The following is a 17,880-nucleotide window of genomic DNA, read 5'->3' on the forward strand; positions in this document are numbered from 1 at the left end:
GCTGGGGACCCCACTTAATACCTTAGCAGTGGTCAGCAAACTGCGGCTCGGCAAACCGCGGCTCGCGAGCCACATGTGGCTCGTTGGCCCCTTGAGTGTGGCTCTTCCACAAAATACCGACTTCCTCGCATGGGCCACAAAGTTTCAATCGCACTGTACGTGCGCGCCCGCACATGGTATTTTGTGGAAGAGCCACACTCAAGGGGCCAAAGAGCCACACCACTGCCTTAGGGTGAGTGATTAAGGGACAATTAAATGCAGACTCTTCGCAGAAGACCATTCAGCATTGGCCCAGCTTATTTCTGTTGTGGTGAGGTCTCTGTAGCAGTCATTCCCATAAAGAGAGCTGTTCTTTTACTTGTGGGCCAGGCACTGAGCGTGTGTCGTGCTCAGGCCAATCTATTGCCTTCTCCTGAGCAGCATCTTCAGTGACCACCTGGACTTGAATGCCAGCCTACACTTACTGCCCGGTGATCTCAGGCACATTAGTTAACGCCTCTCTCGCTCAGTGCTCTTATCTGTAAAGCAGGGATATAAATTGTATGTATCTGCAAGGATCTTTATAAGGATTCAGTAATGGAATGACCGAGCCTGGCATATAGTACATGCTCACTGCATGCTGGTTGCAATTACTGTTGACCATTTTCTCTTCCAGAAAAACAATCAGTTAAGGCTACCTTTAGGGACTCTACTTTTAGTCCATTTGAGTCCGTCAGCTGGGCCCATCCTACTTTTGGTTGTGGGTGAAGGCAGAGGACTGCTATGTACAGCTAAGTGACATGAGCTAAACCAACCAGCCTCACCCCCAGGAATTGTGCTAAAACTATTGAAAAAGAAGCTCTCTCTTTTCATGGGTAGGATTCCAGCCTACAGCTAGTGGTCACCTCATTTACATTTTCAACACCAGGATCAAGCAATACCAGAAGGCAGACCGATTTTACTGTCATTTCACTCACCAGCTGTCTTTTTCTCTCTGTCTTGAAGCTGGTCCAACCTGGTTTCCTATTGAAGATGTCCTGACTCATACAGCCCACAAAATATACATGGCACGTGTTGTCTAGCCCCATGTTACAGCTGTGTGGCTGTGACTAAAAAAGATAATGTGAGTTCCCCAGGATCTCTCACTTTATAAAGGGCAGAGCCAGGATTCAAACCCAGCTCTACTGCACTGTCATTTGAAATAAACTGTGTAGATGTGAACAAAATGCTGATGAATTCTTGGCAGCAACCCATTTGTTGACTTCCATCCCCTCCTATTTAAGGCTCCACACACATACTTCCAGACACTGGGCTATATCATTTCTACTCTTGGCTACGTAAAAATAACGTTGAGTCTGGCCATTGGTGGCTGCGTGTGCAGCTCTCTCTCATGATGGCCTGTTTCCTAGCAGAAAACAGCAAATCTCACCCAGATCTCAGCCACAAGTCCTTGCTGAACAAAGGAGTGGAGGCAAGTCTGCAAATGTGAGCTGCTTGCAGGCACCGAGAGGCACCGTTCTGTGCCTGGAGGTGGTGGGAGGGAGAGTGAGCACTGCCCTACACTCAGCACAAACACAAGCTGGCGAATGGCTGTGTTTGACACTTGGAATGAGTGTCTTGTCGCCAGGAATGATGGTTAAAAATCTTAAGAAGATTCACAGTCCTGAGGAATTTGCAAGAGATGTTGCCCATTGGCACAAACAGAATAGCCAAGCAACACAAAGGCTTTGCTGGTGTTAAATGGCCAGGACAGTGGAGCCATGGGTGACCTGCTGGAGTTGTGACTGGCCAAGCATGGACTATGAGCAAGTGGACAGTGTGAGGCAAGGGGACTGTCTGTATGCGTCTGGTTATTCCATAGGATCAGATCCCATTCCAGGTACAACAGAATCCATTCTATGGTAAAAGACAAAACACTACCCTGCTCGTAAGGCTTCAGATGATGTGGCCCTTGTCTGCTTCCCAGCCTCCTCTCAAGCCACACAGCTCTATTCAGTTCACAAACCATGCCATGCCTCCTTCTTCAGATGTCCATCTCTGTACCAGGCCCAGGCGGGTCTCCTTGCTTCCCCCTCCAAATATCATTCCTCGGGGATGCTTTCATTTTCATTTCCACAGCTTTGGGGAATCTCGGAGCATTTTCCCATTTAATGCACGCATATAATTGGCCCCAAACAAAGGACATTTGGAGCAAAAAAGAAACCCGATCCCCAGGTGAATTCTGTGAAGCTCACCAATGTACTCACTGCAGGTTTGCCCCTGTCTGACTTGAAGATCTCATTTTGATCTTTAATGAGACACTGGTCCATGAATGCGCCCCATCCCTGGGAGAGCCCCTCTGAGCAAGGAGCATGCCTCTTCCTTCGCCTCTGTTCTGCCTGTCAGAGCCCAAAGGACTAATCCACTCCCATCCCCGCAGCAAGAGAGCAGTGCTAATAGGAAACCCACTCTTTTCAACTTCACTGGCATCCAAGCCTCTACAATCCAGGAGATTAATTTATTGTCCACGCTGCTTATCAACTCATCAACTTGTCTACTCATGGCATCAGTGGTACACAGACCCTTAAACTGACAGTGTCTGACATGTTCCTGGGTGGAGCTGCCCATGACCCATGGAAGAGTCGCCAGACCACATGGGTAGTACTGATTCACCCCCTCGCAAGCCCAGACCTCCCTCTGCACCTCCTGCGCAGCTCCAGGTCCAGCTCATGCCCGCTTGTCTGCAGTCTAGCCCAGGCCCCGAATCCATCCATCCTGACTCCTTCCAGTCCCCCATGCAGACGAGTAGAGTTTGAAACTTCCCAAATGCAAACCCAAGTCTCTCTTTCGATGGCAAACCCACCATTAGAAAACAGTGTTTCTTAACCTCTAGTTATTTGCAATCCATGTAAACAATTTTTTTCTATATCAAACTTTCATTTAATGAACTCAATTTTTTTGTTCTTGATGGATGTGTGAAAATTATACAAATAAATCTGAAGTGGGATTTTTTAAAAGGAGGTAGTTATTGGAGTCAATGGAAAGAGCAGTATCCTTGTCATTCATGGAATAGAACCCTAATCAAAATGAAAACAATGTTAATAAGTTATACTGACAGAGTGGAATTGTCTGTCAAAGTTCTGGGTCTCTTGGTTAAAAGGTACATTAGCATATGTTTGATACATTTTGGTTTGTTAAAGGAACAAAATCCCAAATTATTTCTCCTTGATATAATCCTAACTGTTGAAAACAATTGACAAGAGGATGACTTCAGCTTGTCACTAAGTGGTTTGATGCCATGTCCATGAGCCACCTGAAGGCACCTCCTTCATGGGCAATGCTGGCCTGCAGGAACCCGCAGTCCTCCTCTGTCACCCATCTGTGCAAAGGGGATGCCGCTGGCAATCCAGCCCCACTATTTCTCAGAGTCCTGGTTGACTTCACCTTGTAGCCAAAGCCTTCATCTTCACTCCTGCACTCACCAAGCCAGTCTCTGCCCCACCTCCATGCTATGCCCCCACCTCCATGCTATGCCCCCACCTCCAAGCTCTGCCCTCACCTTCATGCTATGCCCCCACCTCCATGCTATGCCCCCACCTCCATGCTGTGTCCCCACCTCCAAGCTCTGCCCTCACCTCCATGCTGTGATCCCACCTCCATGCTGTGCCCCCACCTCTATGCTGTGCCCCCACCTCCATGCTGTGCCCCCACCTCCGTGCTATGTCCCTAGTCCTTCTTCCTCAAGACTATTTCTTTGGCTGCATTAGTCACACTGTATCATCTCCTTGGTTCCATACAGGTCTGGCCCCACCCAGTAAGGACCTGCACTTACACTGGGAGAGGAGATGGATGCAAAGCCCCAACCCACTGGCATGGCAAACACTCCCCTTCACCCCTTCTATCTCCCCAGAGCCACTGGGATACACACACTGGAGCCTTGTCTGCCTTAAACGTTGGGGCCGCATCTCCCTGCATCTGCCCATGCTGTTCCCTCTGTCAGGAGGGCCTTCCTTCCATACACACAGGCCCTGGAATCGGGCCCAGGAGACCTCCTCCTAATCCATCGAGCCACCAGGCCTGAGAGCCTATCAACCCACTTCTGCACACGTGTTGGGTTTGGTTTGCACAGTGTTTTAAATACCAGTGGTTTTACATTAAAATCCAGATTTTCAGATTGGCTCAGAAAATGGCCACACTGCACCTATGTTCCACGTGGCAAGAGGCAGCTGTACAACCGCCCTGCAGGTGGGGCCATTTCTCTGGAGCCCACGGCTGTCCCCACCCCGTCACGTCTCCCTGCAGCTGCCTCCCTCTCCCTGGACTAACGTGTGGTGTCTGCCTGAGCCTGGCAGGCAGGTGAGCGTTGTTTCCTGACTTTGGCCAAGCATCTCTCTCTCTAAAATATTCCAGAGATCTCCTAGGTCTCATTAGGTGTCCATTTCTCAGAACCCCCAGGACACTTGCTTTTTAAAGGAATTTACTTATAAATGACATGGAATGCCGGTTATTGTGGCCATTAGCAGAAACAAAAACAAAAGTAGCTATTGTTGGCTGAGTTACTTTGTGGCAGGCATTGCATGGACTATTTTTCAGTGTAATCTTCTCAATTCCTCAAATCAACTTTCCAAGCAGATTTTATTATCGCCAAGTCACAGACAGGCAAGTGGAGACTGAGGCGAGGGAAGACAGCTGCCCAGGCCACAGAGCTGCTGAGGAGGGGAAGCAGGACAAAAGCCCAGGACATCCGGCTCCCGCCCTGTGGGTTTAATTACTGCATCTGTTGACTCCTTTGCTTTGAGCATGGAATTTCCAACTCTTGTAGGACACCCTGCTGGAAACGCACAGGCTAGGAACCAAACCAGGTCTTTGGGAGACTGAAGCCAGAACTGTGCCCTGAAGCCACTATCTCCCCTCCTCAAGACCAGAGCCAACAGCCACCCCCCAGGCAGGTGCCAGGGGCTCAGCAGAGGGTCCGGGGATGGCGATGCTGTGGTGAATCTACAGCAAGCCAGCCAGAGCCAGGACAGCAGGGGCTGGAAGGTTGTCCCTAATTGAAAAACAGATTCTTTACTTGGCAATGGGTGGAGAGACCATTCTAGGTGCAAATTCTTCCATTGGAAAGGGCAATTCTCATTTCCTACAAATTTAATCATTATTGTGTGTACATATGTGTACATGTAGTGCATCTATGTGCATGTATGTGTAAGGCATTAGAGCTAAGAGCATAGCCTCTGAAAGGAAACATCTCAGAATCCACATCCTGACCTATGACACAACCTGAGTGATCTCAGGCAAGTCGCTTAACCTCCCCTATGTAGTGAGGTGGTGTGGTGCCTATACACACAGCTCTTCTTAGTATCTGCAGGTGCATGCCATGGCTGAGCTAAAGGGAGTGTTTCAAGAGGAAAAGTGCAGAACTTTCTGTGTTACCCACAGGGTCTACCTCCTGGTCAGGATCCTGTTCAATCAGACCCAATGTGAGAGTCGCCATCACTTGGCAAACCATTCAGAACCCGTATGTGCAATTTCACCTCGACTCTGGAATAGCTTAGCTGCACCAGGCCAGTCAGTAAGCGAGGAGAGGAAGCCTGTCTGTGTTTACCTCCTTTGACAAATGGGCGCTCATCTCCTCCTGACAGATTCTCCCCCTGACTGATCCATCAGCCTCTCCTCTCATCACCCGAATCGCAGTCTTCATAATAGCATTGAATTCAGGAGCATTTTACACCACAAATAAAAACGAATTTAAATGCCTCGGTTCCCCACCAGCAACACAGGTACTGTAAATGTCAGATGCGTGCGGTTGTGCAGGGCCGTAGAGCCGCGCTGAGTGATGGGGTCGCCTTTGCGAAGCCCGCATGAGCTCCGTGGCACTCCCCTGTGGGAGGGAGCCACCTGTGCCTCTACTTGCACGTCAGGGTGCACACGGGGCCAGCCTCTCAGGTCTCCCTGGGACATCTCCTTGGGGTTTCCAGAAATGGCCGGGAAGCCATCCAAACGAAGGTCCATTCTCAGGGCTCTGCTAATCGGTGGTCTCGGGAGCAAAAGAGAAACATAAAACAAAACCACATTCCAATGTGCGCCGTGCATTTCTTCAGAAACCACCAGGCAAAGTTCTCCAAACGATCGTTAGCGTTCTGTCTGCCAATGGAAAATAGGATCAGGGGAAAGAGAAACAGGGAAATAGGAGGGAAAAGAAACATCCCTCATCCCGTCCACAGTCTCAGATCGAGCCCAGCCTGTGCCGACCAAGAAGAGCGATTTTCTTACTCCGCGATGAGAGCTTTCTTCGACTCCTCAAGTTCACTGTTTGTCCCCTATTGTTACATCTGGTCTAGGATTCAAGGGGAAAGTGGTTCATCTCCAGGTAAGCAGCCCACCAATGGGATCAGGTGTGACACTGGAGGGGCCGCCGGAGAGAAGGTGTTAGACTCCAGAGAAAACTTGAGACCTTGTGTTCCCTAAAGTCCTTTTATCAAGAAGGAACTCAACAGTTACCCAGACAAAGAATAACTGTGAGCACACAGGTACATCCAGGGGGAGACCAGAAGGAAGGGAAGGTGAAAGAAAGAAGAAAATAAAGTTTAAAAGGTAAAAGGAAGTTTTTCTTGGGATGCCTTGGAGCCCTGGAGACCCGTGATCAGCTGTCTCAGCGAAGGAGGCTTTGGAGAAACACGCTCTCCTTCAGCGCTCTCGGCGCTCGCTCCATAAAACCCACCAGCCATGGGCGGCCTCTGCAGCCGCAGGCTGACTTACTATTTTGGCACTTCTGTCATCGCTTGTCACTTCAATTCCACTTTATCAAATCACTGATTTTGCCAGAAGCATCCGGATTACATGGAGAGGGACACACACATGCAGGAGCGAGCATCACCACTCCTGCAAATTTCATAATTATACCTCAGGGCGGTGGAGTACGGGGTGACGTCACTGCAGCTGCCAGGGCTGCCATCACTGCCATCACATCATGCAGGAGGGGTGTGTCAGGGGCATTGCCCTCTTAGGTGATTAGATTTTGCATCCTGACACTTTCATTAAGAGACAGGACCTTCATAGACAGACTACCTCCAACACCTCAGGTCCACTCCCAACCACATGGGGAGACCCAGAGAAGCAACAGCCACATGCACACGTCACAGAAATAAATAAATCAGAAAAGAATCTAGACAGAAAACAAAGTTCTGTGGAACAGAGGAAAGACGAAGTCCTCAGGGAGTAAGACAGTAAAAACAGGCCAAGTATTAAGGTAGTTGTATCTCTAAGAGTCATCACCACCAACTGCAGCCAAAGGTTGGGCTAATTTCTGTGTCATTTGTCCTATGAGATCAAGTTCAGGAAACAATAGAATTATTTTTTATACATATTTTTATTGATTTCAGACAGGAAGGGAGATGGAGAGAGCCATAGAAACATCAATGATGAGAGAGAATCATTGATTGGCTGCCTCCATCACTCCCTCCACTAGGAACCTTCAACTCGGGCATGTGCCCTTGACCAGAATTGAACCCGGGACCCTTCAATCTGCAGGCTGACACTCTATCCACTCAGCCAAAACAGGTAGGGGCAGAAGAATGATCTAGAAACGAGACTTCCTTTTAACCCACCAGTCCATGACAAAGCAGAAAAATGCACATGTGTGCTTGTACGTGTGTGTTACCCTTTTGTGGAAAACAGCTGAAGCCTGTACAGAATTGTCAATATGATTCCCCCAAGTAAGCACCACAGAGCAGCCATGGGCTGAGGTGTCGCTCCCATCCTGACACAGGGACTGAAGGCAGCCGGGAGGCACGATGGAGCTCTGTGGCCAGCTGTCACTGCCCGGAGCTTGTCTGAGTTGCTCATTTATCTTGTTGGTGATGGGACTGATGTTGTTTTAACAGCATCAGTTTTCCTGGCATTTTTCAAAAACTACTGGCAATGAAAGTTAAAAAAAAAGTATTGGGCACACACATGTTTATGAATTCCATAAAAGCCTAAGGGAAGCAGAAACATCCTGAACTCGGAAGCAGGGCAGAACCTGTGTTCCATTTGCCATAAGCAAGTGCCTGGGGCAGGTCACCGAGGGCAGGGCTGGTGGGAAGAGGTGAAAATCCCGTGGACACCTGGTCAGCCCCAGTGGCAGTTTGTCCCACTCACAAAGCACACGCATGTGAGCAACCAGCAAAGAAACGTGTGATGAATGCAAACCTGGATGGAAACACCTTTGCCTGCCGACCAGAGCGACACCCACCCCAACTCAGAGACGATCACGCAGAGGGAATTTAATCTGCCATAGTGTCACACTCCTTAAATCATGTATGGCAATCACCTTTTATGGAAAAGCAAAATTTTGTGCTGGAGACATTTTCCACCACCTTACCCATCAGCAGCCGACGGAGCTATCACAGAATCAGGGCTGAACACCTCTGCTGGAAATAGTGACGGCATTGGACAACAATGGTACAGTTGCAGACAGAAACATCTTTCCAAATTGTGGAGTGATGTCTGGTATGCAGCCAGGAGATATGGAGCCTCAATTCCCTTATTTGACCTCTTTGGATTCAAGGCGTTAAAGGTAAAATTTTATCTGTTTGGGTGCACTCTGGACAGAAACTTCTGCAAACTCTTGTTAATAAAGAGAGAACGTGAGAATATTAAAAGTGAGGAGCCAGGTCTAACGGGGCCTTTGCCTGAGGGGATCCACACCAAATGCAGCAGAAGATCAATGGGGGAGGCACTAAGTGTGCCGGAAATGTCCTCCTCTTGCTGCCCAAACATCTCGTGGAAATAGATGCTGCGGCTCCTTTATCGTGTCAGGATGGAAATGGAGGCCGACTCTCTCCACCCGAAGCGCGTATTTCAAATATAAGGACACACCCAGAAAACCCCAAGACTGTAATATACATCCTACATATTCTGCTTAATATCATTTAATAACATGCACTGTGGGACATTATAATCATCAACCCGATTCCACTAAAAGCAGCACCAATTTTTAAAATAAATTGCATTACGCACTCTTCACCAAAGTCATCAGAAATAACGCAGAGCAAGGAAGAGAACGATGAGCCATTTGAAGCATGACTGTCTTGACGGGTCTAACGCCAGTACGCATATTGCCTCTGCAAGCCACCGTCCAGCAAGGCAGGCCTTACACACTGTGCTAGGTCGCCTCGTTCTTGTTTTGTTTGAAACCAAGACAATGAAAAATATCGACTTACCTTTCTGTCCTCTATTTCCGCACAGGTATTGCAGTCTGCTTTGATATCCTGAGAGGAGAGAGAGAGAGAACAGGAGTCAGACCTATGGCCAGGGAACACTCAGCAGCGTCGTTGAAATGCCCTTTAAAATAATAAAGAGCTCACCCTCCCGGCAGTGCTTCTCGAGCCATTGCTCTTTATAGCGCTTTTCAGAAGTATATGCCTTGGTGTTTGCATTAGAGACATATGGACGTCATAACTAAGCTTTATCACATGCAGATGTGGGTAAAGGCAACAGCTATGGATCAGAGGCCACAACAAAGGGAAGCTGATGGTTCATATAATAATATGCTCCCCAGACACCTTTGTTCACATCAGCAGACTGCCCTCAATCAGACATAATGTCTCTCTCCCATTCCAGATTTAGAAGTCACATCATCCTCCCTTTAGCACAAAACCAACATTGTCTATTTTTTATCTTTCCATCCATCCATCTATGCACCATCTATCTGTCCGTCCATCCATCTATCCATCCATCATCCATCCATCCATTATCCTGTGATTATCCATCATCCACCCATCCATCCACCTATCTACCATCCACTCATCCATCCATTCATCTATCCATCATCCACCCATTCATCCATCTATCCCTTCCTCTGTCCATCCATCCACTCATCCATCCATTACCCATCCCTCCATTATTCATCCATCTATCCATCCATTTTTATTGCACACCTACTTTTCTATGCATTTTTCCTTGTTGCTCCTAAATGTAATGGTGAAAAAAAACAAAAACAACACATGGTTTCTACCTTCAAGGAACTTACAAGTTAGAAAGAATGGAAGATACACACACACACAAGCAACTGTGGCATTCATTTACTCATTCAAAATATATGCATTCAGTACCTCTGACTTGCCAGAGCCTGCCCTGGTGCTACTGACTTTCTGTTAGGCAAGACATACAATAAAAAGAAAAGTGAATGCAGAATCACTATTTTAGAAGAGGATGTGTACTATGGAGAAAAATAAAGAGGGAGACGAGGAAGGGAAATGCTGAGAGGAGGAGAATAAAAATTACAATTTTAGAGAGAAGCAGCAACTGAATAAAGGCTTGAAGAAAAGTGTGGAATGAGTGTGGGGCCAGTTGGGGAGGAGCATCTTGGGGGAAATGCATTGAACACAGTCAAGTCAGAGGAGGGAGGCCACTGATTGGGGGGAAGCAAGGTAGGGAAGCAGTGGGAGGCAAGATCAGTGAGGAACCACTCAGAATTACTGTTTTTAAAAGGTTAATAAAATACACATAACCTTTACTATTTTAACCATTTTTCAGTGTTCAGTTCAGCAGCATTAAGCATTGTTGTGCAACCATCACCCAAATCCATCTACAAACTTTACATATATTTAATTTGCACTCAAGGATACTTTTTAAAATTGATTTTGAGAGAGAAAGGGGGGAAGAGATATAAAGAAAGAGAAACATTGATGTGAGAGACAAACATTGATTGGTGGCCTCCCCTACGTGCCTGGACTGGGGATCAAACCCACAACCGTAGGTGGTGCCCTGACCGGGAATTAAACCTGCAACCTTTTGGTGCACAGGATGATGCTCCAACCAACTGAGCCCTAACCCCCAGGGTGGCTATATTTTGGAGAAGGGCCTCTAAGGAAATAAGTAAGGTTAAATGAGGTGATAGTGGTGGGGCCCTAATCTGATACGATTAGTGCCCTTATAAGAAGAGAGGACTCAGAGATTGCTTGCTCACTCCCTCTTTTTGCAGGCACACAGGGAGGAACCACCATGCAGGACACAGAGATAAGCCAGTCATCTGCAAACCTGGAAGAGGGTCCTCACCGAACCCAGCCCTGAGGGCACCCTGACTCCAACTTCCAGCCTCCAGAACTATAAGAAAATACATTTCTGTTGCTGAAGCTATTCAGTCTGTGGTATGTTGCCATGGCAGCTGGAGTAGATTCAGACAAGGTTCCCATGATCTGCAAGGCACAGTCCTAGGCCACGGTTTTCTCATTCCCACTCCTGTGTTCACCACTGAGGTCTCCGACTGACCCTGGACATTGAGTCAGCAATGCCCCTTACTCTCACTAAGAACCCTCTTTGGAATTCATGCTCTAAGAACCTAAAGAGAAAGCAGAGTTTATCTCGGTATGGGAGTGATGAAAAGCATAGATTATGTTTAAACCTAAACGGTGCTATAAAGAAACAAGGTAAGAAAGAGTAGCTCCCCGCGGCTTTGGTGCATGTGTTTCCACTCTTTCCTCCAGTGAAAATGTGTTAAAGTTGCAGAGAGAGAGATCCATATCCGATTCTGATTCACCCACACAGAAGTGGCAGGTGTTAACTTCCTAACCAAGGCAGTAACCCAGAGGCAGGTTTTGTTTCTAATCTGCCACTGAGGACCCACAGGCTCGGAAGAAAGCCATCTGGCGGCATCCGCGCTCTTGCCACCTCCCTAAGATTATTCGATTTCTTCTTGTCAGGATCAATTTACTAAGCCCAGGCTGGATTTTTTTATTTAGATGATATTGTTGGTTTGTCATCCGCTGCAGATCTATGCAGGAGGTGCCCCAGGGGACGGCACTCGCTTCCGAACAATGTTGGACTCAAATTGGAAAAATGCCACTTTGGCGGGAACAAATTATTGTTCGAATTGCTCCGAGCAGAGCTGGTGTCACCAGATGGGCTCCGGCCTGACCTTGTCCGAACCGGAGTGGCTGCTTAAGTGCCTTAGTCCCACCAAAGACTTTGCTGGGAGGACAGCACAGCTACTTATTCGCTAAGTAGGAACATGGAGCCATGCACTTATCGCCAAGCAATCAATTTCCCTACAAGCCAGGATTCTCCCTTCCGAAGCCCAACACCCCAACAGTGACTCAGTCACCAGCAACCCATGGGCTTCCGCTCAGGCTTGAGTTCCCATCACAGGGCCCCACCATGCTTGTGGTGAGACGGTGCCTCAGTGTCCCCATCTGTAAAAGGACGATAATAACCATTGCCTCATGTGTCCTCATGTGAGTCAAAGACCTTAGCGTATGGCAAGTCCTTGACCAATGTTAGCTGCCGCCCTGGCATCCTCCAGACGTCTTTGCGAGACCTGCTTCCCATGGAGTAATGAGACTTAAACATGTTCTGTTTTTAACCTTTTCTCTCCTAAGGCTCCTGCGTCCTTCTGGTTTCCAGTCATCAAAGCACTGGCTGTCTGTTCTCTCCCCCGAGAGAGATACCTTCTCTTCTGCACGTTGAGTGTGGGTTGTTTCTAAGGATTTCTGTAGGTCAGGGTTATGTATGCCCACTGTGTAGGGCCACCATCAGCCTGGATCCTGGCTCAATGGTCCCCGTGAACAGGTGGAGAGAAACCTCTGCTGCTGATATGTGCAAGGCCTCAGAGGATTCAGAAGGTAGGAGCCTGGGGTGGGTTGAATAGTAACCACCACCCAAGACCCCCCAACACCGGGAAAGGTATGCCCAGGTCCTCTCTCCTGAAACCTGCGCAGGTGACCTCATTTGGAAATAGGTCTTTGCAGATGTGATTATGGATCTAGAGATGAGGTCATCCTGGGTGATCTGAGTGTCCTCTTAAGAGACAGGGAGAAAAGACGGCCATATGATGACAGGCAGGGACTGGAGCGATGTGGCCACAAGCCAAGGAATCCGGAGCTACCAGGAGCTGGAAGAGGCAGGAAGGACCCTCCCCCAGAGGCTCTGGCAGAAGTACACCTGCTGACACCTTGGTTCCCGGCTTCTGCCTTGCAGACTGCGAGAGGATAGATTCCTGTTCTTCTGAGCCACTACATTTGTGGCAGGTGTTTCAGACACCACAGGGAACTAACCGAGGCCTCCAGGAGCTTCCAATGCAAATCTCCTTAGTTTGATACTTATCCCTGAGAAAAGGAATGCATGACCCTAGGACCACTCATGTAATCCATGCCCTAGGGCCGTGGTCGGCAAACTGGGGCTCAAGAGCCACATGCGGCTTTTTGGCCCCTTGAGTGGCTCTTCCACAAAATACCACGTGCAGGCGCACGTACAGTGCGATTAAAATTTCGTGGCCCATGTGCAGAAGTTGGTTTTCGGCCTGGGTGAGTCTATTTTGAAGAAGTACAGTTGATATTTGGCTCTGTTGACTAATGAGTTTGCCAACCACTGCCCTAGGGAGAAGGAAAACACTTTAACAAGAGACCCCAGGGCAGTCCCGGGTTGGGCTCTGGGGCCCTGTGTTTGCAGAAGACAGACCCTGAAACTGGTGAATGATTTCAGGGGTCAGTCCAGGCGGGGCAATGGGTGCTTGCATCTGAGTGGGAGTTGAGTAAGGATCCTGCATCTTGGACACAGCACTGTTCTCCTGGCCTGGGATGCTCAGAAAGTCCCCGAGTGATTCATAGGAAACACTTGCAGCTTAAGTCATCTCTGGGGACCTGGGGAGACACAACCTAGGGTTCACCTGACAAGGCTGATCAGGCTTATGATCAACTGCCCTTCTGCTGGGGAAGAAACCCGAGCGTTTCCCTCTTCCTTTTCAAAGGGAAATAAAAGCTATGGGTTATAACATTACAAAAAAAGTACATTTCGACATCACACTCCAAAACTACTGCAGGAGCACATTTCACATTTGGAAACAAAGTTATGGAGAAGAGGACAACGAATTTTGCCTCCACCCTTCTAGGTTCTTGGCTGAAGGCCCCTCCCATAATAAAAGACAGGTTAACAGGAGAACAACAGAACTTTACTGACATGTATACCTCCTGTATACAAGGAGAGACCCTGGAAAACTCAGTAACTTCCCACAGGGAATGGCCCAAGCCACCACCTTAATTACCATCCCCAGCTAAAGACAAAAGAGGTTGGGGGGTGGGGGGGTCTGGGAAGTTATCTGTAAAAGCAGAATAATCAAGGGCATGGCTGTTGTGCAGATTTAAGTCATTGGTGAAGGCTTCTGGACATGTATCATCCTTCTTTCCCTGGGACAGAGGGAGACACCCTTACAAGTGTAGGTTTCCCTTATAAATATAAAGTTCTCTTACAAGCAGGCAACTTCTACTCTGTTTTCAGAGCTTCTCCTGAGTCTGCTGTTCCTTAAAAATAATTACCCCCAAACAATCCTTATGCCAAAGATGCGTATTTGGGGTGGCAAATTCTGCTCCCCTTCCATTGTAATTGGTTTCCTTTTCAATGTTAGTTTCCATGATAGTTTGGACTTAAGATTCCTATTGTTCTAAGGAAAACAATTACTTCTAATGTAAAAGAACCCAACCAACACCAGTTTAAATTCTTGGACTTGGAGTACAGTGATTTACTGCAAACTGAATTATTTTTTTTTTACCTTAATAAATGTGCTGCACTCAGCACAGCCAGGGGTGAACCTGAGGGGGACGGTGAAGGATTAAAGCAGACAGACAAGAGAATAAAGCTGGGGCGAGGTGGGACACTGCTTTTGGATGGAGAGAAAGTGCCACAGCCTGCAAGCCAAGTCTTTATTTTATAGCCAGATTCCAGGAGGCAAGGTAAGGGCGTGGTCAAGATGTTTACAATGTTCTTGTGGGTTTCGAATCTACTCAATTACATGCACCTGAACTCTATCAAGCTTTGTTTTGGCAGCACTTGCTGCACCTCCAGCAGCCTGTATCACTCAGCCACCTGGGACCACAGGTTGGGACCATAAGGTTGAGCTTACAACTACAGCCTTTGGGTACAATTGCGCTGGGAGGGCTTTGCCCTCCAAGCTGGGTCTAGCACGTGGCTTTTTCACGAGAGGACCGTGTCCTCTCATTAGTCCGAGGTTTGATTCTGTCCCAATACTGTAGCCGCTCTCCACAAATAAATACTCAGACTTTAAAAAAGTAAACATAAGCCATAATGACTATTTGGCCCAATGCTTCCATTTTGTAGATGAAGGAACTGAGAGTCAGAGAGGCTAGGAAATTGGCCTGGACAGCTAAAGGCATGAGAGGGATTGGAATCCATATGGTCTACCTGCTACGTATATTATGTTTTCCTACACACCACATATTATCCTTGAATCTGAACATGTAAATCATTGGTCTAAATTTAAATGCCTTAATTAAGGATAATGATTTTGAATCAACTTAAAAACAAAACACTGAATCACTGTATTGTCTTGTAACCATCATTTTTTCCAAATTTGAAGTCATGTATGCCGTTTGGATGAATTCTTCAGCCTGTTCACTCAACTAAAAACACCAAGGTTCCACTAAGGCCGCTTGAATATATGAAGAATAGTCTAATCAGGGGTGGGCAAACTTTTCGACTCGAGGACCACAATGGGTTCTTAAACTGGACAGGAGGGCCGGAACAAAAGCATGGATGGAGTGTTTGTGTGAACTAATATAAATTCAAAGTAAACATAATTACATAAAAGGGTACGGTCTTTTTTTTTTTTTAGTTTTATTCATTTCAAATGGGCCGGATCCGGCCCACGGGCCGTAGTTTGCCCAGGGCTGGCTCTAAATCGTGTGCACTGACTGACTTTACCCGCTTCATAATGGGTCTCCATTCACAGTTGCTTGGTTCATGCAATATCACACATGGCCAGCAGATGGAAGCAAATAACTTCTCAAAACATCAAAAGCTCCAGGCGATAGACCAGAACATCCAATTCCCTGGGTCTGTAAACTTCGTGAAATACCAGTCTTTCTGCTCCTTCAGAATTTAAGTCTCAAATGACGATGTGTTTTAATTAATAAGCCTTAATTACTTACCAGGAATGTGATAATTCGAGGAGGCATTTTATTAGTATGTGTTAAAGAAGTTTCATTCTGATAGAGTTCCCTGTTTCAAGGCATAGGGTATTATTCTGAAAACACCGAGGTTTCCATGAAAACATGAAGAAGACCAAGAATTTAAGCCTAGTTCACCTAAAATCATACAATTGGCCAAAAAAACGTAAGTAACTACACTCTCAACATAAATCCATTCAACCAAGAGAGCCAGATCTGGCTTAATTGGCTAGGTCAGAATGCAAAGTTGCTGAATTTATAAGTATTTGGAGGGGCTTTAAGGAGGAATAGGAGTATTTCATTTGGGAGGAGGTAGCAGATGTTTGTACAGTAAGAAAGAGCACAAAACAATTCCCACACCCAGCTTTTGTGCACATACAGAGAGTAGGGCATTCATCTAAGAAGTCAGCCTTCTTTCTCTGAGGATAACACCACCCCAGGAATTATTTTGTTGTCTTCATCCTAAATTTTTTGTCTATGGGTTATGCTTATATGTTCTTTGGCTAATGCCTTCACCTTCTTTCATTCTTTTTTTTTTTTTTTCAGCTTAGTTCTCAGGGGACGAGAGCGAGCTGGCAGGAGCCCAGGCAACCCAGGGCTGCTAGCTCAGCACAGTTAAATGTGATATGGAGGAAGGCGGTGCCCCTCAGGTAGGAACCCTGTGTCAGGAGGTGAACTCAAACCAAGGGTCTGTTTGCAAATAAGAGCTATGCATAGGCATCACAGCGGGAGTGTAATGAGAGCGCTTTTAATTAACTGTAAAAGTAATTACCCATATTAGATGTAAATCGCACTTGTTTTTACATGAGGTGAGTAATTTCAGTGCAGCTTTTAAGAATAATGCTGGTGGAGGAGCTGTCAGCTGCAAACCCTCCCTACAAGCCATGGTGCTAAACACAGTGTGGGGATAAACACCCACAGCTAGCCCCGGCTTGGCTCCTGCTGCTCCCCTTTTCATTTAGCTCACCCCCGCATCTGCACACCCACCACGCTGTACCCCCGCATCTGCACACCTCTCCACGCTGTACCCCCGCACCCCCGCATCTGCACACCTCTCCACGCTGTACCCCCGCATCTGCACACCCCTCCACGCTGTACCCCCGCATCTCACACCCTCTCCACGCTGTAACCCAGCACCTCACACCCTCTCCACTTTTTACCCCAGCATCTACACACCCTCTCCACTTTGTACCCCAGCATCCGCACACCCTCTCCACTTTTTACCCCAGCATCTGCACACCCCTCCACGCTGTACCCCAGCATCTGCACACCCCTCCACGCTGTACCCCAGCATCTCACACCCTCTCCACTTTGTACCCCAGGATCCGCACACCCCTCCACGCTGTACCTCAGCATCTGCACACCCTCTCCACGCTGTAACCCAGCATCTCACACCCTCTCCACTTTGTACCCCAGCATCCGCACACCCCTCCACGCTGTACCTCAGCATCTGCACACCCTCTCCACGCTGTACCCCCACATCCGCACACCCTCTCCACACTGTACTCTGAGAGGCACCCACACAGACACTCCCGAATCTTAGGTTGGTTGGTTGGTTTTCGGCTTCTGGCTTGTACCTCCCAGATGATCCCAGCACTTCCTTTGATGGGCTCTTGAGAATATTGAAAGAATAGGAACCAGGTGAAGAAAGAAGCCTAACAGGCCAGTGGTGTGTGCCCCATGAGCTAAAGTAAATACAATACCAAACAAATAGATTATGGAGGAGGCAGGTGTGGGAGAAAGCAAGCCAGCCTCACAGCGATCCCTGTGCCCTTCACAGAGGCTGGCGTTGGATCTGAAGTTCCTGGGGCAGAACTTCTGATGAGGATAGATGTCTGCATCGCCTGCCCCCAAGCAAAAAGGCAGCGCTCCCTTGAATTTATAAATAGCAGGAGGAGAGGACAGAGGTCCGGTGCTGGGAGGCAGGGATGGCAAACCCGGACTCCCTGGGTGGGGAACTGAATTAAGATACCTGCCTCTGGGCTCT

The 17,880-nt window shown here is 47.8% G+C and overlaps 1 protein-coding gene across 15 annotated transcripts in view; it reads right to left on the reverse strand.

The window, feature by feature from the left end:
* Positions 1-17,880, reverse strand: part of RBFOX1 (RNA binding fox-1 homolog 1) — a 2,061,082-nt gene that overhangs the window by 903,812 nt on the left and 1,139,390 nt on the right. For all 15 annotated transcript variants that reach the window (XM_070413026.1, XM_070413017.1, XM_070413018.1 and 12 more), the window contains one exon: positions 9,159-9,206. In XM_070413026.1, coding sequence (XP_070269127.1) covers positions 9,159-9,206 — 48 coding nt within the window. The remainder of the gene's footprint in view (positions 1-9,158; positions 9,207-17,880) is intronic.

This window comes from Myotis yumanensis, unplaced genomic scaffold, assembly GCF_028538775.1.
Source record: "Myotis yumanensis isolate MYYU_CA2020_CCGP unplaced genomic scaffold, mMyoYum1.0.hap1 SCAF_4, whole genome shotgun sequence".
Classification (NCBI taxonomy): domain Eukaryota; kingdom Metazoa; phylum Chordata; class Mammalia; order Chiroptera; family Vespertilionidae; genus Myotis; species Myotis yumanensis.